Below are 14,363 nucleotides of genomic sequence, written 5' to 3' on the forward strand. Positions count from 1 at the left end.
CCTTATAGTTTACAATTACCGTGATTTTTCATCTGTAGTGAACTGGGATGGGATAAACGAGAAGAGAATATGGCTCATGCAGTATCTCTAGCATTTAAGAAATGTGGTAGATCACACAATGGATCTTATTGGGGTTACAGAAATGGTCTAAAACTAGATTATGGTCACAACTGCACAACTCAATAAATTTACCCCAAATTACTGAACTGTACATTTTAAACAAGTACATTTTATTTTTAAAATATTAAAATAAATATTAATATTAAATTTTAAAAATTTAAAATACATCCCAAATTATTCCTTTCTTTGACCCTAGATCCCCCATCAAGAAACGCCATCTAATCTATTTTCCTATTCCTTAATGGGCCTGGCCTTGTGATTTCCTTTCCCCAAGAGACTCCAAAAGACATAACAGTGTATAAGTCCTGATTGTAAGGCTACAGGCACTTTGCAAATTTACATTCACTCTCTTGGAACGCTGACATTGTTATGTGACTAGCTCTCAGCAATGCACCAGATGATGAAAGACACATGGCCCAATCACCCTCATCACCCAACCAATAGGCAGCCGATGGATGGCCAGTCATATGGGTAAGGCCATTGTGCACCAACCAGCGACTAGCAAACTAACAACTGACCATGTGCATGAGAAAATGAGAGAACCGAGCCACAATCAGCCAATTCTGGCCCTGACAAGCAGAACCACTCAAGTCGCCATCAACTCATGGGCAATAATAGTTATTACTATTTCCTTTTAAAGTTTTTATTTATTTGACAGAGCGAGGGAAACAGCAAGAGAGGGAACACAAGCAGAGGGAGTGGAAGAGGGAGAAGCAGGCCTCCCGCTGAGCAGGGATCCTGGCACGGCCTCGTTCCCAGGACCCTGGGATCATGACCAAAGCCAAAGGCAGAATCCTAACGACTGAGCACCCATGTGCCCCAACAGTTACTATTTTAAGTCACTAAGTTTTGGAGTGGTCTGTTATACAGCCACAGGTAACTGATATATGTTATATGGAATAATAACCATAAAGACTACAGAACTGGTTGGGTGTTGCTATGAGTACTGATCTGCTCAACAGAGATAATGATAGATTCAGTTGAGCCAACTACCAACTTAAAGAAAAAAATACCATGAAGAATCACTCATCCAAAGATAGCTGCAGCCCAGATCTTTAGGATTTAAGAACAAGACCAGACTGTTTCCAGCAAAGAAAGTACACACTCCTTAACACTACTCCTGGCATAGGACTAAGGCCTGGAAGAGACTGACTATGACTATGGGTCATCAGTCAGAGCTAGGCATCATGAACTGGGTGCTAACATCTCCTAAGAGCCGTAAGACCAGGAAGTTACAAAAGTAATGCAGCATTAATATGGAAGTGATATACCTGGGATGAGTTCTAAGTAAGCAGGAATAAGAAACAAGAACAGGCTTTATAAATACTCTCTATAACCAAGTGAAAGAAGAAAAACTTGGCTTAATTCATGGATACATCATCTTGCTGTCTTGCTAGAGGATAAAAATGAACTGCTGCTGCATTACAGACCCATTAGGGGGCTGCCCAAAAAGACAGCGGTGAAAGGAAAGCCTCTAGTGTGCAGACTTTGAGAGGTACACTTCATTATCCACTTTGTGTGGAGAAAAGAGTAGGCCATGGATTCCTAGATACAGGATGGAGAGACAGAAAAATCTGCATGGACAGTCAGCAGCCTGCAAGTAACAAGCCTGAAAGATCAAGGAGAAATGATTTATGGAAGAGGTATATGAATAGCCATATGGAAATGTGAACACTTCATATTAGCCAAAAGGCCGAGAAGCGATTGGAAATGTGTACAAAGGGTAAGGATCTTTTTCACATACTAATGCTCATCAGAGAACTTCACTAAAGAGACATCAAACAATCAGGTCCTGGATCCCAGAGGGGGAACTTTTTTTCACCTGTGGGGACAGTAAGAATCCCATTTAATCTATAGCTACAGCTGCTACTCATTTTGGGCTCCTCATGTTGGTAGAGCATCAGGCAAAGAAGGGAACTGCCATACTATCAGAAGTAACTGACTTTGATTATTATAAGGAGGTACATGGCTGATGCTAGGTAACGAGGGCAGGAGGAATAGGGAGTAACGGGGACTTACTAGGGAATCTCTTAGTGTTTGTCACATTCAGTTTTAACTACAAATGGGCAATTTCAGCAACCATCGCCGGCACAAGCACATAGTGATCAGGGGCTCATCCCCACAAGGATGAAGATCTTAGTCATATCACTAGGCAAATCACCAAGACCAGCAGAAGTATTAATGGAGAATGCAGCAAATCTAGAATAAATGGCAGAAGAAAAAGATGGTAACATTGGTTACAACCTCAAGGCTATCTATACAAATAAGGACAAAAAGGTCTATTGCTCATCCCTCTAATCCTCCCTTTTTTTTCATGCAGAATTTGGGCACCATCAATGTGAAGAATCTGTGATAACAGCAAATGAACTTAATACTTATGCTCTACCAGAGCCCTTCAGACCCCTTTCTATAGTGTTCACGCTTCCAGACTATGTGTTTCAACACACCTGCAGTTCTTCTTTAGAGGACTGCCTTTGGGCTACTTAAAATACTTTGCCCAACGGGCAGAGCCACAGAACTAATGATGGAACAGTATGAGAACATGAAAGCTCCCTTCCTTACTTCAAGTTGGAACAGGCCCAGCGCCCCCTGCTAGATCAAGATGAAGCCTACTCTCCCTGAAAGACACCCTCATAGACTTCCAGCTTCCGTTCCTTCCCTGTCTTACTTTCCTCACTTTGATCTCTCCTATGAGCACTTTCTTAACAAGTCACTTGTACAACTATATTAATCTAGAGTCTTCTAGGAAACTCAAACTTGAAAAAATCTAACTGTAATATTGTGAGAAGTGTTATTAGCCCAGAACAAAGATCAGAAATGCAGGGCTCACAGGACAGAATTCTAAGTGGATAAAGTGGGGTGATCCCAAAGTGTGGTGAATGTGGTGAACTGGCAGGCAACACGCTATTACAATTACCTTTTGGTGCATCTGTTCCATGAAACTCAGAAAGCTAAAACACTCCACTTCCTAGTTATTGTTCAAGATGTGAAGTAAGAGAAGATATGTGTTCAAGATGTAAAATAAGATAATTACATATAACTGAGTAATAGCTGGAAAGCGGAAGTAAGGCAGAGGTCATGTGTTCTCTCTGTGATGGCAAAAATCATTTTGGAGGTGTCTGATTTCTCCTTAAAGATTTCTCATCTTGGTAGTGGAAGCATGGCTCCAAGATGACAGTTTCCGACTCAGCTATTCACTTTGATGACAGCCAGCAGCATCTTTGGTAACCTGATCTTGGGGCACAGCTCTGAAAATCATTCTGAAAGTTTAACCCACAGGCTAAATCACTTCATAGTCTCTAAAGGCAAACATCTTTGTGTGTAAACTAGGCAACTGAATTTTGTTTCCTACAACTAGTCTCTGAATCCACAAATGCTGTTAGTAGAACGGGGTGCTACCATAACAAGCCTGAACTACATAGCACTAGCCACAGTAGGAAGGTGGAGAGTAAGGACATAGATATTACATACTGGAAAGCCAATGAGGACTGTTATATTGCACCAAAATATTTATAAAACTGTTATCTGTAAGGGTCCCTGAGTGGCTCAGTTGGTTAAGTGTCTGACTCTTGGTTTCAACTCAGGTCATGATCTCAGGGTTGTGAGATCAAGGCCCATATCAGGCTCTGCACACAGTGGGGAGTCTGCTTGAGATTCTTTCTCCCCCTCTTCCTCTGACCCTCCCATAACTCACATATGTGCATGCATGCACACTCAAATAAATGTTTTTTTTCCACTTCTTAAAATTTTTATTTTATTATTTATTTATATTTATTTTCAGCATAACAGTATTGTTTTTGAACCACACACAGTGCTCCATGCAATACGTGCCCTCCCTAATACCCTCTAATAAATATTTTTAAAAAACCAAAACAACCCTGCTATCTGCAGTCCTGAGAAGCAGACTGCATACTTACTGAACCTACAGCTCTAAAAGTGAACCAATAAGAACACTGCTCTGTGGTTTCAGCAAGGTCCTTTTCAAGAAAGATAAATTTGGGTAAGGGCTAGCCACCTTACAATCAAGGAATGTAAGGCCCAGAATTGAAACTGTCTGGTAATTTGAGACCATATGGGATCAAAAAAATCCAATTGCTTCAGATTCTCAAACTGAGGCAATGACAGGAGGTAACTGAGGAAATAGTTTGGGGGGGGGGGGGGGAACTCATGTTAATATTAAAGGAAACACGATTAAGGGTATACAGCAACATTCTATATTGTCTTCATACGTTTTCTGTAAAACTAAAATTATTTCAAAACTTAAGAGTTTATTAAAACAAAAAATCCAAACAACAAAAATTTTGGTCCCAATTCTTTCTCAAGCCTATAAAATCCTGTTTGCTCTACCTTTAAAGAAACTTCTAGCTTTCCAGAACTCCTAGATTTCTGGATACTTCCAAACTCCCAGAACTATATCAGCATGAAGCAGGCTACAAAAGCTGCAAGGCCCCAAGAACAGTCTTCAAGATCCACTTCACCGATGGCCTTGAAAGATAACAGACAAAGGAAATCTACCAGAAGACAAAGTTAGGAGTCAAATGAAGTACAATGAGGAAGGGAGTTTCTCCCAGAGGATAGAACAGAGACTGCTACAAGGACTAATCAAGAACTTACTCTGCTACTTTCACCGTCTTCACAACCTTTGCCTACCAAGATTTTATTGCTGCTACAGAACAGCAATTCACGTTTCCTATTCTTGTCTTTTCTAAATGGAAACTTTTACTGTGGTTATCCTACGCCTATGGCAGCAATGTATAATGATATATGTATGGACATGGGAGTGGGGAATACAGACGAACTTGGCTTTTAGGGGTTTTTTTAGGTAACAGACCATAAGGCACATGGTTGAAGGCACATTTAGACCTATGGAGAGAACTGCACATCACCCAGAGATCCTGACTCTGAACTGGATACAGTGACTAAACCTATGGGAAGAACAATTAACAGATCTATTTCTATGGCCACAGGGGTAAACTACAGCAGACTGTCAGTTGTTCCCAAATAACAACCGTACCGTTCTGCCATAACAGAATTTGGGCTAGGCTAGGTATATTTTCTAGAGTTTCTCCTAATTTGATATAACCATATGACCAAATTCTGGCCAATGTGCACTGAAGTGGTGTGTACAATTTCCAGCATAAAGGAAAGCAATATGCCCTGCCTTTGTTTCTTTCCCCATTCCCACCAACAGGCATGCAGAAATGAAAGTGAATGCTGAAGCAGCTATCTTGGTTCACAAAGTGGACGTTAGTTATTAAGAATTACAGATCAGTAAGATAGAAAGAATCTGAGTCCATGGTGACTGTAGTTTCACATGTCACACCAGTCCTATCACCTACTCAGTTTTACATCTATTATAGCAGCAGAACAAAAATTCCCATAAATACATAAAGTTTCCTTAGCTTTTTCCCAACTTCCTTCTGGTGACCTTTAACCTACAATACCAGTTCCTTGACTATCAACTGATTTTTGTTATGGTACTAATTGACCATTTGCAATGATGTGCAGGGAGCCAGAGAGTATTATGCTAGGCAAAATAAGTCAGTCAGAGAGATAAATACCATATGATTTTACTCATATGTGTAATTCAAGAAACGATCTAGAGAACAAAGAGAGGAAAATCAAAAAACAGGCTACAGTCTCTTAACTATAGAGAACTGATAGTTACAAGAGGAGAGGTGGGTGGGAAGATGGGTTAAAAAGGGGTTGGGGATTAAGGAGAACACGTGTTGTGATGAGTAGTGGGTGTTGTACGTAAGTGCTGAATCACTAAATTGTACACGTAAGTATCACACTGTATGCTGACTGGAAATTAAATAAAAACTTTTAAAAAAAAGGTATTAACTGAGGTATTTCATAACAGTGTAGTAAATATTCTCCCCCAGTTAAAACCAAACCAAACCAAACCCCCTCATGATGAGGAAGAGACCAAGTTGGTGACTGTCCTGCTGTAGGTCTACCCTCTTTTGTTCAACCAGAAAATAACTCTAGAAGATTGATGTTCCTCGCCTAGAACCCATGTCTGGTTTACAGCACACCCCCACCCCCACCACTTTTTTTTTTTTTTAAGAGAGAGAGCATGCTCACGTGCCGGGGGTGGGGGTGTGGGGATGGTGCGGGAAGGAGAGAGAATCTTAAGCAGGCTTCACCCCCAGTATGGAGCCCGACATGGAGCTCAATTTCACAACACTGAGATCATGACCTGAGCTGAAATCACAGTTGGATCCTTAACTGACTGAGCCACCCAAGCACCCTAGGTTCACATCCTTTTACTCCTAGGCTAACTTTTCATGGGTTGGGGGAGATCGCAAAGGGAAGGAAAGAATTCACAACAGAAGAGCAGCCAACAAGAAACATCTGATAAGGGGCACCTGGGTGGCTCAGTCGGTTAAGCATCTGACTCTTGGTTTAAGCTCAGGTCATGACTTTAGGGTCATGAAACAGAGCCCCACATGGGGCTCTCTGCCCAGGGGAGAATCTGCTTCTCCCCTCCCTTTACCTTCCCCTCATTCATGTACATTCTCTCAAATAAATAAACCTTTAAAAAGATTTTTAAAAATTAAAAAAACAAACATCTGCTTAGAGTTCTTTAATTCTATTCTTCCTCTAAGTATTGCAGATTAAAAAAAGCTAGGATGGCAGAAGGGCAATGAAATAAGCAGAGCAACAGCAATGGCCAAATACTCTATGAAGCCTGTAATCTACCATCACCAAAATATTTTTAATTCTTTTTTTAAAATTTTATTTATTTGAGATAGAGTAAGCGAGCATGAGGCGGGTGGAGGGGCAGAAGGAGACAGAGAAGCAGCAGACTCCCTGGTGAGCAGGGAGGCCAATGCAGGGCTCCATCCCAGGACCCCAAAATCATGACCTGAGCTAAAGGCAGACCCTTTAAGCAACTGAGTAACCAAGGTGCCCCCAAAATACTTTAAATTCTATTCTATCTTTAGAATTCTCATAAACTGAACCCCTCTCCCCACCACCAATTTTCCATAGTGAGTGTACTTTCCATTATAAGAAACACTGACCTAGTGCCATAAAGGTTTTTTTATTTGTTTTTTAAGGATTTTATTTTATTTATTTGAGAGACAGAAAGAGCACAGTGCAGGGAGGGAGCAGAGGGCAGACAGGGAGAGGGAGAAGCAGACTCCCTGCTGAGTAAGGACCCTGACTCCGGGTTCGAATCTCAGGACCCTGAGATCATGACCTGAGGTAAAGGCAGACACTTAACGGTTTGAGCCACCCAGGCACCCCTAGTGCCATAGGGGCTCTTAAAGCAACTTACGATGATGAATCATTTTCCTTAGGGTAATCTTCATTCAGTTCTGAGCCAGATAACATTCTTTTCCTCTTCTCAGTCCTGTAGAGGACAAAGAAAAATTATTTTAAGAAGTCATAATTCACACCATTAAAAAGTATAAACCAACATACTCAAGGACAGGAACTGTGATTACTGCTTAGTTCTCTAAACCATATTTTGATTAATATACCATATATCTGGGGCGCTTGGGTGGCTCAGATGGTTAAGCGTTTGCCTTCAGCGCAGGTCATGATTTCCAGGTCCTGTGATGGAGCCCCTTGTCAGGCTCCCAGCAGAATGAAGAGTTTGCTTTGCTGCTTCTCCCTCTCCCTCTCCCCCACTTGTGCATTCCCTCTCTCTCTCTCTCAAATGAATAAATAAAATCTTTAAAAGATATATACTGTAGGGGCACCTGGGTGGCTCAGTGGTTTGGGCTGCTGCCTTCGGCTCAGGTCATGATCTCAGGGTCCTGGGATCGAGCCCCGCATCGGGCTCTCTGCTCCGCAGGAAGCCTGCTTCCCCACCCCCCCCCCCTCCCTGCCTCTCTGCCTACTTTTGATCTCTGTCAAATAAATAAATAAAAATCTTTAAAAAAAAAAAAAAAGATATATACTGTATATCTGCATACTCAGTATTTGTCGCTGACATAAATCATAAAAAACCCATTACTAATTACCTACTAAAAAAATATATTTTTAATAAAATGTATAGTTTCTTCTAACATACTTTATGAACTGGACAATCTCCCTTTTCTCAAAGTATCTGCCTTTCTAAAAGGCCAAAAAGACATTTATAAATAGCCACAGCTAATGACTAAGAAAAAGAAAGTAAGTCTTCCATACCTATTTTCTAATAACCCTGATCTAAGAGGAGTTGATGTAGATGTCAAAGAGGGAATTGTCCGGGTGACAGTTATTCCACTTCCTGTCGCAGTCTTAATTGATCCTCTACCTGGATTACCAAGAACTTTTCGAAATGGAATATCATCTTTAGTTTCCAAACTTCCTCTTTTTGAAGATGCCTGTAAGAGTAAAGTTTAACATAGCTAAATATTCAAATTAACTGGCAAGCTTTTAGATCACTGATTCCCATGTGGACTCAATTTTTAAAAAATAAAACTGAAAACCCATCTCTAGACATTCTAGGCTAATTGGCCTGGGGTGAAGCCCATTCATAAGTAGTTTTTTTTTTAAAGTACTCTCACTGATTGTAATGTACAATCTGTATCAGAAATTGAACTTGACATTTATTTTCTTCTAGCATGCCTATAAATTTAAAATTTTCACAATATGACTAGAGGCAGAAAGGAATTTGCTTTAAATACCTGACTTATTAAGAAAAGACTCAGATACCCACTATGTAATTCTAGTGATGAGGATGAAAACAAATCTTCAGAGAAAAAAAATCCAATTATGCTTTTGATAAAGTGACACAGTGTGGGAAACAGGAGCAACGATGACATTTGGTTGCCACAACTTAAATGCAAAGTTATAAATACCGCATATAACTTTTGATGGGGAGAATGAATGTAAGAGAGAGTCCCCTGGCAGATAATGAATCAAATAATCTACCTTAAAGACATAGCAAGAACATTCAGAGTGAATACAGCAATTTAAACATATTAGTTGGGAAATAGTGCTTTTGACCAGCATTCTGCCAGTAAATTTCATAACTAGATTAAAAGCTATGTGATTTGTCTATAGAATAAATTTCCAATTTCTTTCTTTCTACAGAATTACATACGTTAGCATAGAAAAGAAAAAAATCTCTGAGATCACCTGAATGAACAGTTTCAAAAAGTTAGAATTTATTTTCAAATGGGTGATACAGTCTCAAGACTCAAACATCAAAATACTATTATCAAAGCCATTTCCTGGGATGTCTCATTTTCACCTACTGCCACATATTCAATTCTTTCCCATGCTCTTGTCCCTTATAAGTATTCTTCTTAATGCAAATGTAAAGTAATTTTATCCTTTTTGTTATACATGTGGTAGAATACTATATTTATACTGTTTTGCATTTTTCAACCTTTTCGACCATGAGCTCTACTTAGTAGAAATATTTCACATCACAACTACTATATGTACATATAAATAACCAAAAGTTTCAGAAATCAATACTTACCCTTACTATGTAAAATACCTCCTCAATTATTTTCTATTCTGTTCCTTTTTTTAAAAATCCCAGTTATGACCCATAATATTGACTTTACAATCCCACTGATAAGAATCATTACTTGTGAGAGTGTAAGTATTTGCTGGTCACATATGATAACATCTATACATTTAAATATTCTAACAGTTCAAATTTCTACCCACAGATGAATCTCAAAGTAATTACAATGAGTGAAAAATCTAGACAAAAAAAATTATGCAATGATTCCATTTATATGAAACTCTGGAAAACACAAACTAATCTATAACGACAGAAAGCAAACCAGTTGTGGTTTAAGGATGGGGCCAGAGAGCAAGCAGGAAGGGAATTACAAACAGGGAGGAGGAAACTTTTAAGGGGTATGGTTGTTCTCTCAGTTGATTATGGTGATGATTTTACAGGTAGACACATAAGTCAAAATGTATCAAATTGTACACTTCAAGTATGTGCAATTTAGAGCATGTCAATTATACCTCAATTAAAATGTAAAAAAAAACCCACAACATATTTAAAAAATTAACAAAAATAAAATCTTATTCATTGCATAGCAAATGAACTAAGTAATCACCTCTCTGCACATCCAAATAGAACTCATCAGTTTACTTAGGATAGTTTCCAAGTTTTTCTTAGTTTATGCCTGGTTTCCCTTTACAGAATAAATTTTCAAAGACATAGGTCTGCTAAATTGCAATAGTACAAAGGAAGTCTTATGACTGTCTGAATATTTATCAAAGAGAAACTATTTAAAAAACAAACAGAAGACCTCAATAAAACAGTCTGATATCATTCAGTGTAGGGGTAAAGTTCATAATGCACAACAGACCCAAAGGACATCACAGAAATAATAGTAGGAAACATTTACAGCATTGTTAGTATATGGTATTGTAGGCTAATAAGCACTTTAACATGCATTATCTCATAACAACCCTTAAAATATTACTGCTGCCCCAATTTTACAGATGGAGAGTAAGGCCAGGATACTTAAGGAACTTCTTCAAAGACCCACAACCACTAAGTATCAGCACCAAATTTCCAACCCACATCTAACTCCAAAACTATGCTTTTAAAAACTACACTTTACTGTGGTTCATAATGATGACCATGAGACACAGAGCATAAATTGTATGTTTAGTAAAACTACATGTAAGAAGGATAGGATGCGATAAATCTTGAAAAGATGTTCATAATAGAGACACCTGGATGGCTCAGTCGTTAAGCATCTGCTTTCGGCTCAGGTCATGATCCCAGGGTCGTGGGATCAAGCCCCACAACAGGCTCCCTGCTTGGTGGGAAGCCTACTTCTCCCTCTCCCACTCCCAATGCTTGTAATCCCTCTCTCACTTTCTCTTTCTCTCTCTCAAATAAAATCTTTAAAACAAACAAAAAAAGATGATCATAGTAATAGTTGATTATAACTTTTATTTTTTTTTAGATTGTATTTATTTATTTGACAGAGATTACAAGTAGGCAGAGAGGCAGGAAGAGAGAGAGAAGGAAGCAGGCTCCCTGCTGAGCAAAGAGCCCGATGCGGAGCTTGATCCCAGGACCCTGGAATCATGACTCAAGCCAAAGTCAGAGGCTTTAACCCACTGAGCCCCCAGGCACCCTGATTATAACTTTTCCTAAAAGCTAGAAAGATTCAAATGAACATACCTGATTGTCTGAATAAGAAAGCTGCCTGTTGGTTTCCTTCTGTGACGTCCTGCTGCCCAGAATAGCTCCAAAACTACCAGACCCCTGAGAAGGTTTCATGGCTGGTAGGGGGGAAAATAAATAAATAATCCCATGTCATTTTCTTTAATAAAGAGATTAATCATCATTATAGAATACTGAAAAAACAGATGCATAAAAAAATGAAAGTGCTAAACCACCAATTCTTTCTGAAAGTATACCTGATATAAATAGTAATTAAAATTCAGAGCTAGATTCTCAAGCAAAAAATGAAATAACATGCACAAATTTGGGAAGATGTAACAGAAAAATAAAATTTTAAGTGCAAAATTAAAATGCTAGAAATTTTCCTATATAAATACCTGGTAATTAACACTACAGAAAATTCAGTGACTATGTGTTTATGGCATGAACACGGACAACAGATACCAAGGAACCATGTAACACATGGGTTGGTACTCAATGGCAAGCAACCATAATTTTTTAAAAAATTTACAAGGAAAAGTAGTGTATCAAATACATATTAAATACAAGCAAAGTAGCACTGCTACCTCTTCATTTTCTAGTATTTTTATTATATTTAAGTTAAAAAGCTCAATTAAAAGTTTGTCAACTCTAAAATATTAGTAATAAAGTTCTGCTAATGAGAGCTGGAGACTAACAGTAATAGTGGAAAACTCATTTGAAGCACTAGATTCTTTCTTTCTTTCTTTCTTTTTTTGTTAAGGATTTATTTATCTGACAGAGAGAAAGCAGAAACAGGGGGAACAGGAGAGAGAGACGAAGGCTCCCCACTGAGCAGTGTGCCTGATGCAGGACATGATCCCAGACCCCGGCGATCAGGACCTGAGCAGAAGGCAGATGCTTAACCATCTGAGCCACAGACACCCAGTACTACATTATTTCTTAAGAAAAGGTCTATTAAGGGGCACCCGGTGGCTCAGTCATTAAGTATTAGTATTATATTAGATAGTAGGGGAGAGGGTATCCTTGCCTTGTTCCTTATCTTAAAGGAAAATCTTTCAGTTTTTCATTGTTAAGAATGTTAGCTGTGGGCTCTTCATATACGACCTTTATTAGGTTAAGGTAATTTCCTTCTTTTCCTGTTTAGTTGAGTGTTTCTATCATGAAAGGGTTTTGAGGGGTACCTGGGTGGCTCGGTTGGTTAAGCCTCTGCCTTCGGCTCAGGTCATGATCTCAGGGTCCTGGGATCAAGCCCGACTTCAGGCACTCTCCTCAGCAGGGAGCCTGCTTCTCCCTCTCTGTCTAGTTGTGATCGCTCTCTCTGTCAAGTAAGTAAGTAAAATCTCAAAAAAAAAGGGGGGGGGGTTTGAATTTTATCAAATACTTTTTCTGCATGAAAAGAATCACATGGCTTTTGTCCTTCATTCACTCATCTGGTACATCACATTGATTTTTCATATCTCAGACCATTCTTGCATTCCAGAAATAAATCCCACTTAGAGAGAGTATGCATACGGGGGCAGAGGGACAATCAGACTCCTTGCTGAATTCGGAGCCTGATGTGAGAGGAAGACTTAATCCCATGACACTGAGATCATGACTTGAGCCAAAACCAAGAGTGGGATACTTAACTGACTGAGCCACACAGGTGCCCCAGTATATAATCCTTTTCATATACTGTTGAATTCATGGCTAGTATTTTGTTGGGGATTTTGTGTCAATATTCATCAGTGATACTGATCTACTACCTAGTAATACTCTTTAGTAACTGTTAATGGCAAACCCTGGGAAGATCAGTGCTCACCCGCATGAAGTCTGTTTTGATGGACTGCATCTAGAAACAACCTCATTTCCTCTGCATCCTTACTTGGTACTTTGTCAATAGACAAGAAGCTGTTATCCTGTAGAGTTAACATTAGACGGCTTTGTTTCGCTCCACTCGGTCGAAGCACCACATTTTTAATGTTATGACTTAGCTAATCAACAGAAAAGGAAAATCGTTATTGTAAAAAATACACAGGAACAAAGTATAGTAAGTTGTATAAGCCATACTAAATTTTATATTTTCTAAATTACATTTTTTAGTCTTTCCTGTATTAATTTAGGGTTTTCCCTCTAACCAGAAAGAGTTCCCATTTCTTGATACACTTAAAGATTTCACATTTAGGAAAGGCAAACACCTACTATTAAAACTTATTTTACAAAGTAACCCTAGCACTATTGATTTTATGGTAGGAAATTGGAAATCGGAAATTTTCAGCCATAGTTATAAAACTAAAAAACTAGTGAGTTAACAATTTACAGAGCCTAGATGATTACACTAGCACTAGTTTAGAAAGCCATATTGTGTTAGAGGCTTTTTATTTCTTCCCCCTTTAAAAAACAAAACAAAAGAGAAAACACAACACCTGTAAAATATCTGGCAATTGGTGTAGGTAGCTGTAATTTAAAAGGATTTATTGGGCACCTGGGTGGCTCAGTGGGTTAAAGCCGCTGCCTTCGGCTCAGGTCATGGTCTCAGGGTCCTGGGATCGAGTCCCACATCGGGCTCTCTGCTCAGCAGGGAGCCTGCTTCTCTCTCTCTCTCTCTCTCTCTGCCTGCCTCTCCATCTACTTGTGATCTCTCTGTCAAATAAATAAATAAAATCTTTAAAAAAATAAAAATAAAAGGATTTATTAATCCAAACTATAACCTGCAAAAGAATTCCACCTCTCAAAAACAAATCAAAACAAACCTTTATCAATGTGAAAAAACATCTTCTTCTATCATCTATCTATCTATCTATATATATATGTATGTATTTTTTTTTAAAAGACTATTTTTAAGTAATCTCTATACCCAATATGGGACTCAAACTTACAACCTTAAGAGCAAGAGTCCCATGCTTTACCCACGGAGCCAGCCAGGTGCCCCATCTTTCTTTCTTTTTTAATCGCGTAAGCAGGCTCATTTAACTTTCATTCAATCATGAAGCTCATGAGCACTCTGAACTCTTAGCTCACTTCTTCCATTCCCTAGAACTGGCTCGATAATTTGTTCTATACTCTTCCATATGCTCTTCCACTCTTCTATATGCTATGAAGTAATAACTTTCATTTTCTCTTGGCTGAAATTTCTCCAAGACCAAATTAAATCTTGCAGTTTACTACC

General features: G+C 38.8%; 1 protein-coding gene across 4 annotated transcripts in view; it reads right to left on the minus strand.

Annotated features, from left to right (window-relative positions):
* USP37 (ubiquitin specific peptidase 37) overlaps window positions 1-14,363 on the minus strand; it is an 86,977-nt gene that overhangs the window by 60,516 nt on the left and 12,098 nt on the right. For all 4 annotated transcript variants that reach the window (XM_059393470.1, XM_059393469.1, XM_059393471.1 and 1 more), the window contains 4 exons: window positions 13,017-13,188; window positions 11,231-11,331; window positions 8,263-8,441; window positions 7,406-7,480 (listed from right to left, as the gene is read on the minus strand). In XM_059393470.1, coding sequence (XP_059249453.1) covers window positions 7,406-7,480; window positions 8,263-8,441; window positions 11,231-11,331; window positions 13,017-13,188 — 527 coding nt within the window. The remainder of the gene's footprint in view (window positions 1-7,405; window positions 7,481-8,262; window positions 8,442-11,230; window positions 11,332-13,016; window positions 13,189-14,363) is intronic.

Source organism: Mustela nigripes, chromosome 3 (genome assembly GCF_022355385.1).
Source record: "Mustela nigripes isolate SB6536 chromosome 3, MUSNIG.SB6536, whole genome shotgun sequence".
NCBI classification, from domain to species: Eukaryota; Metazoa; Chordata; class Mammalia; order Carnivora; family Mustelidae; genus Mustela; species Mustela nigripes.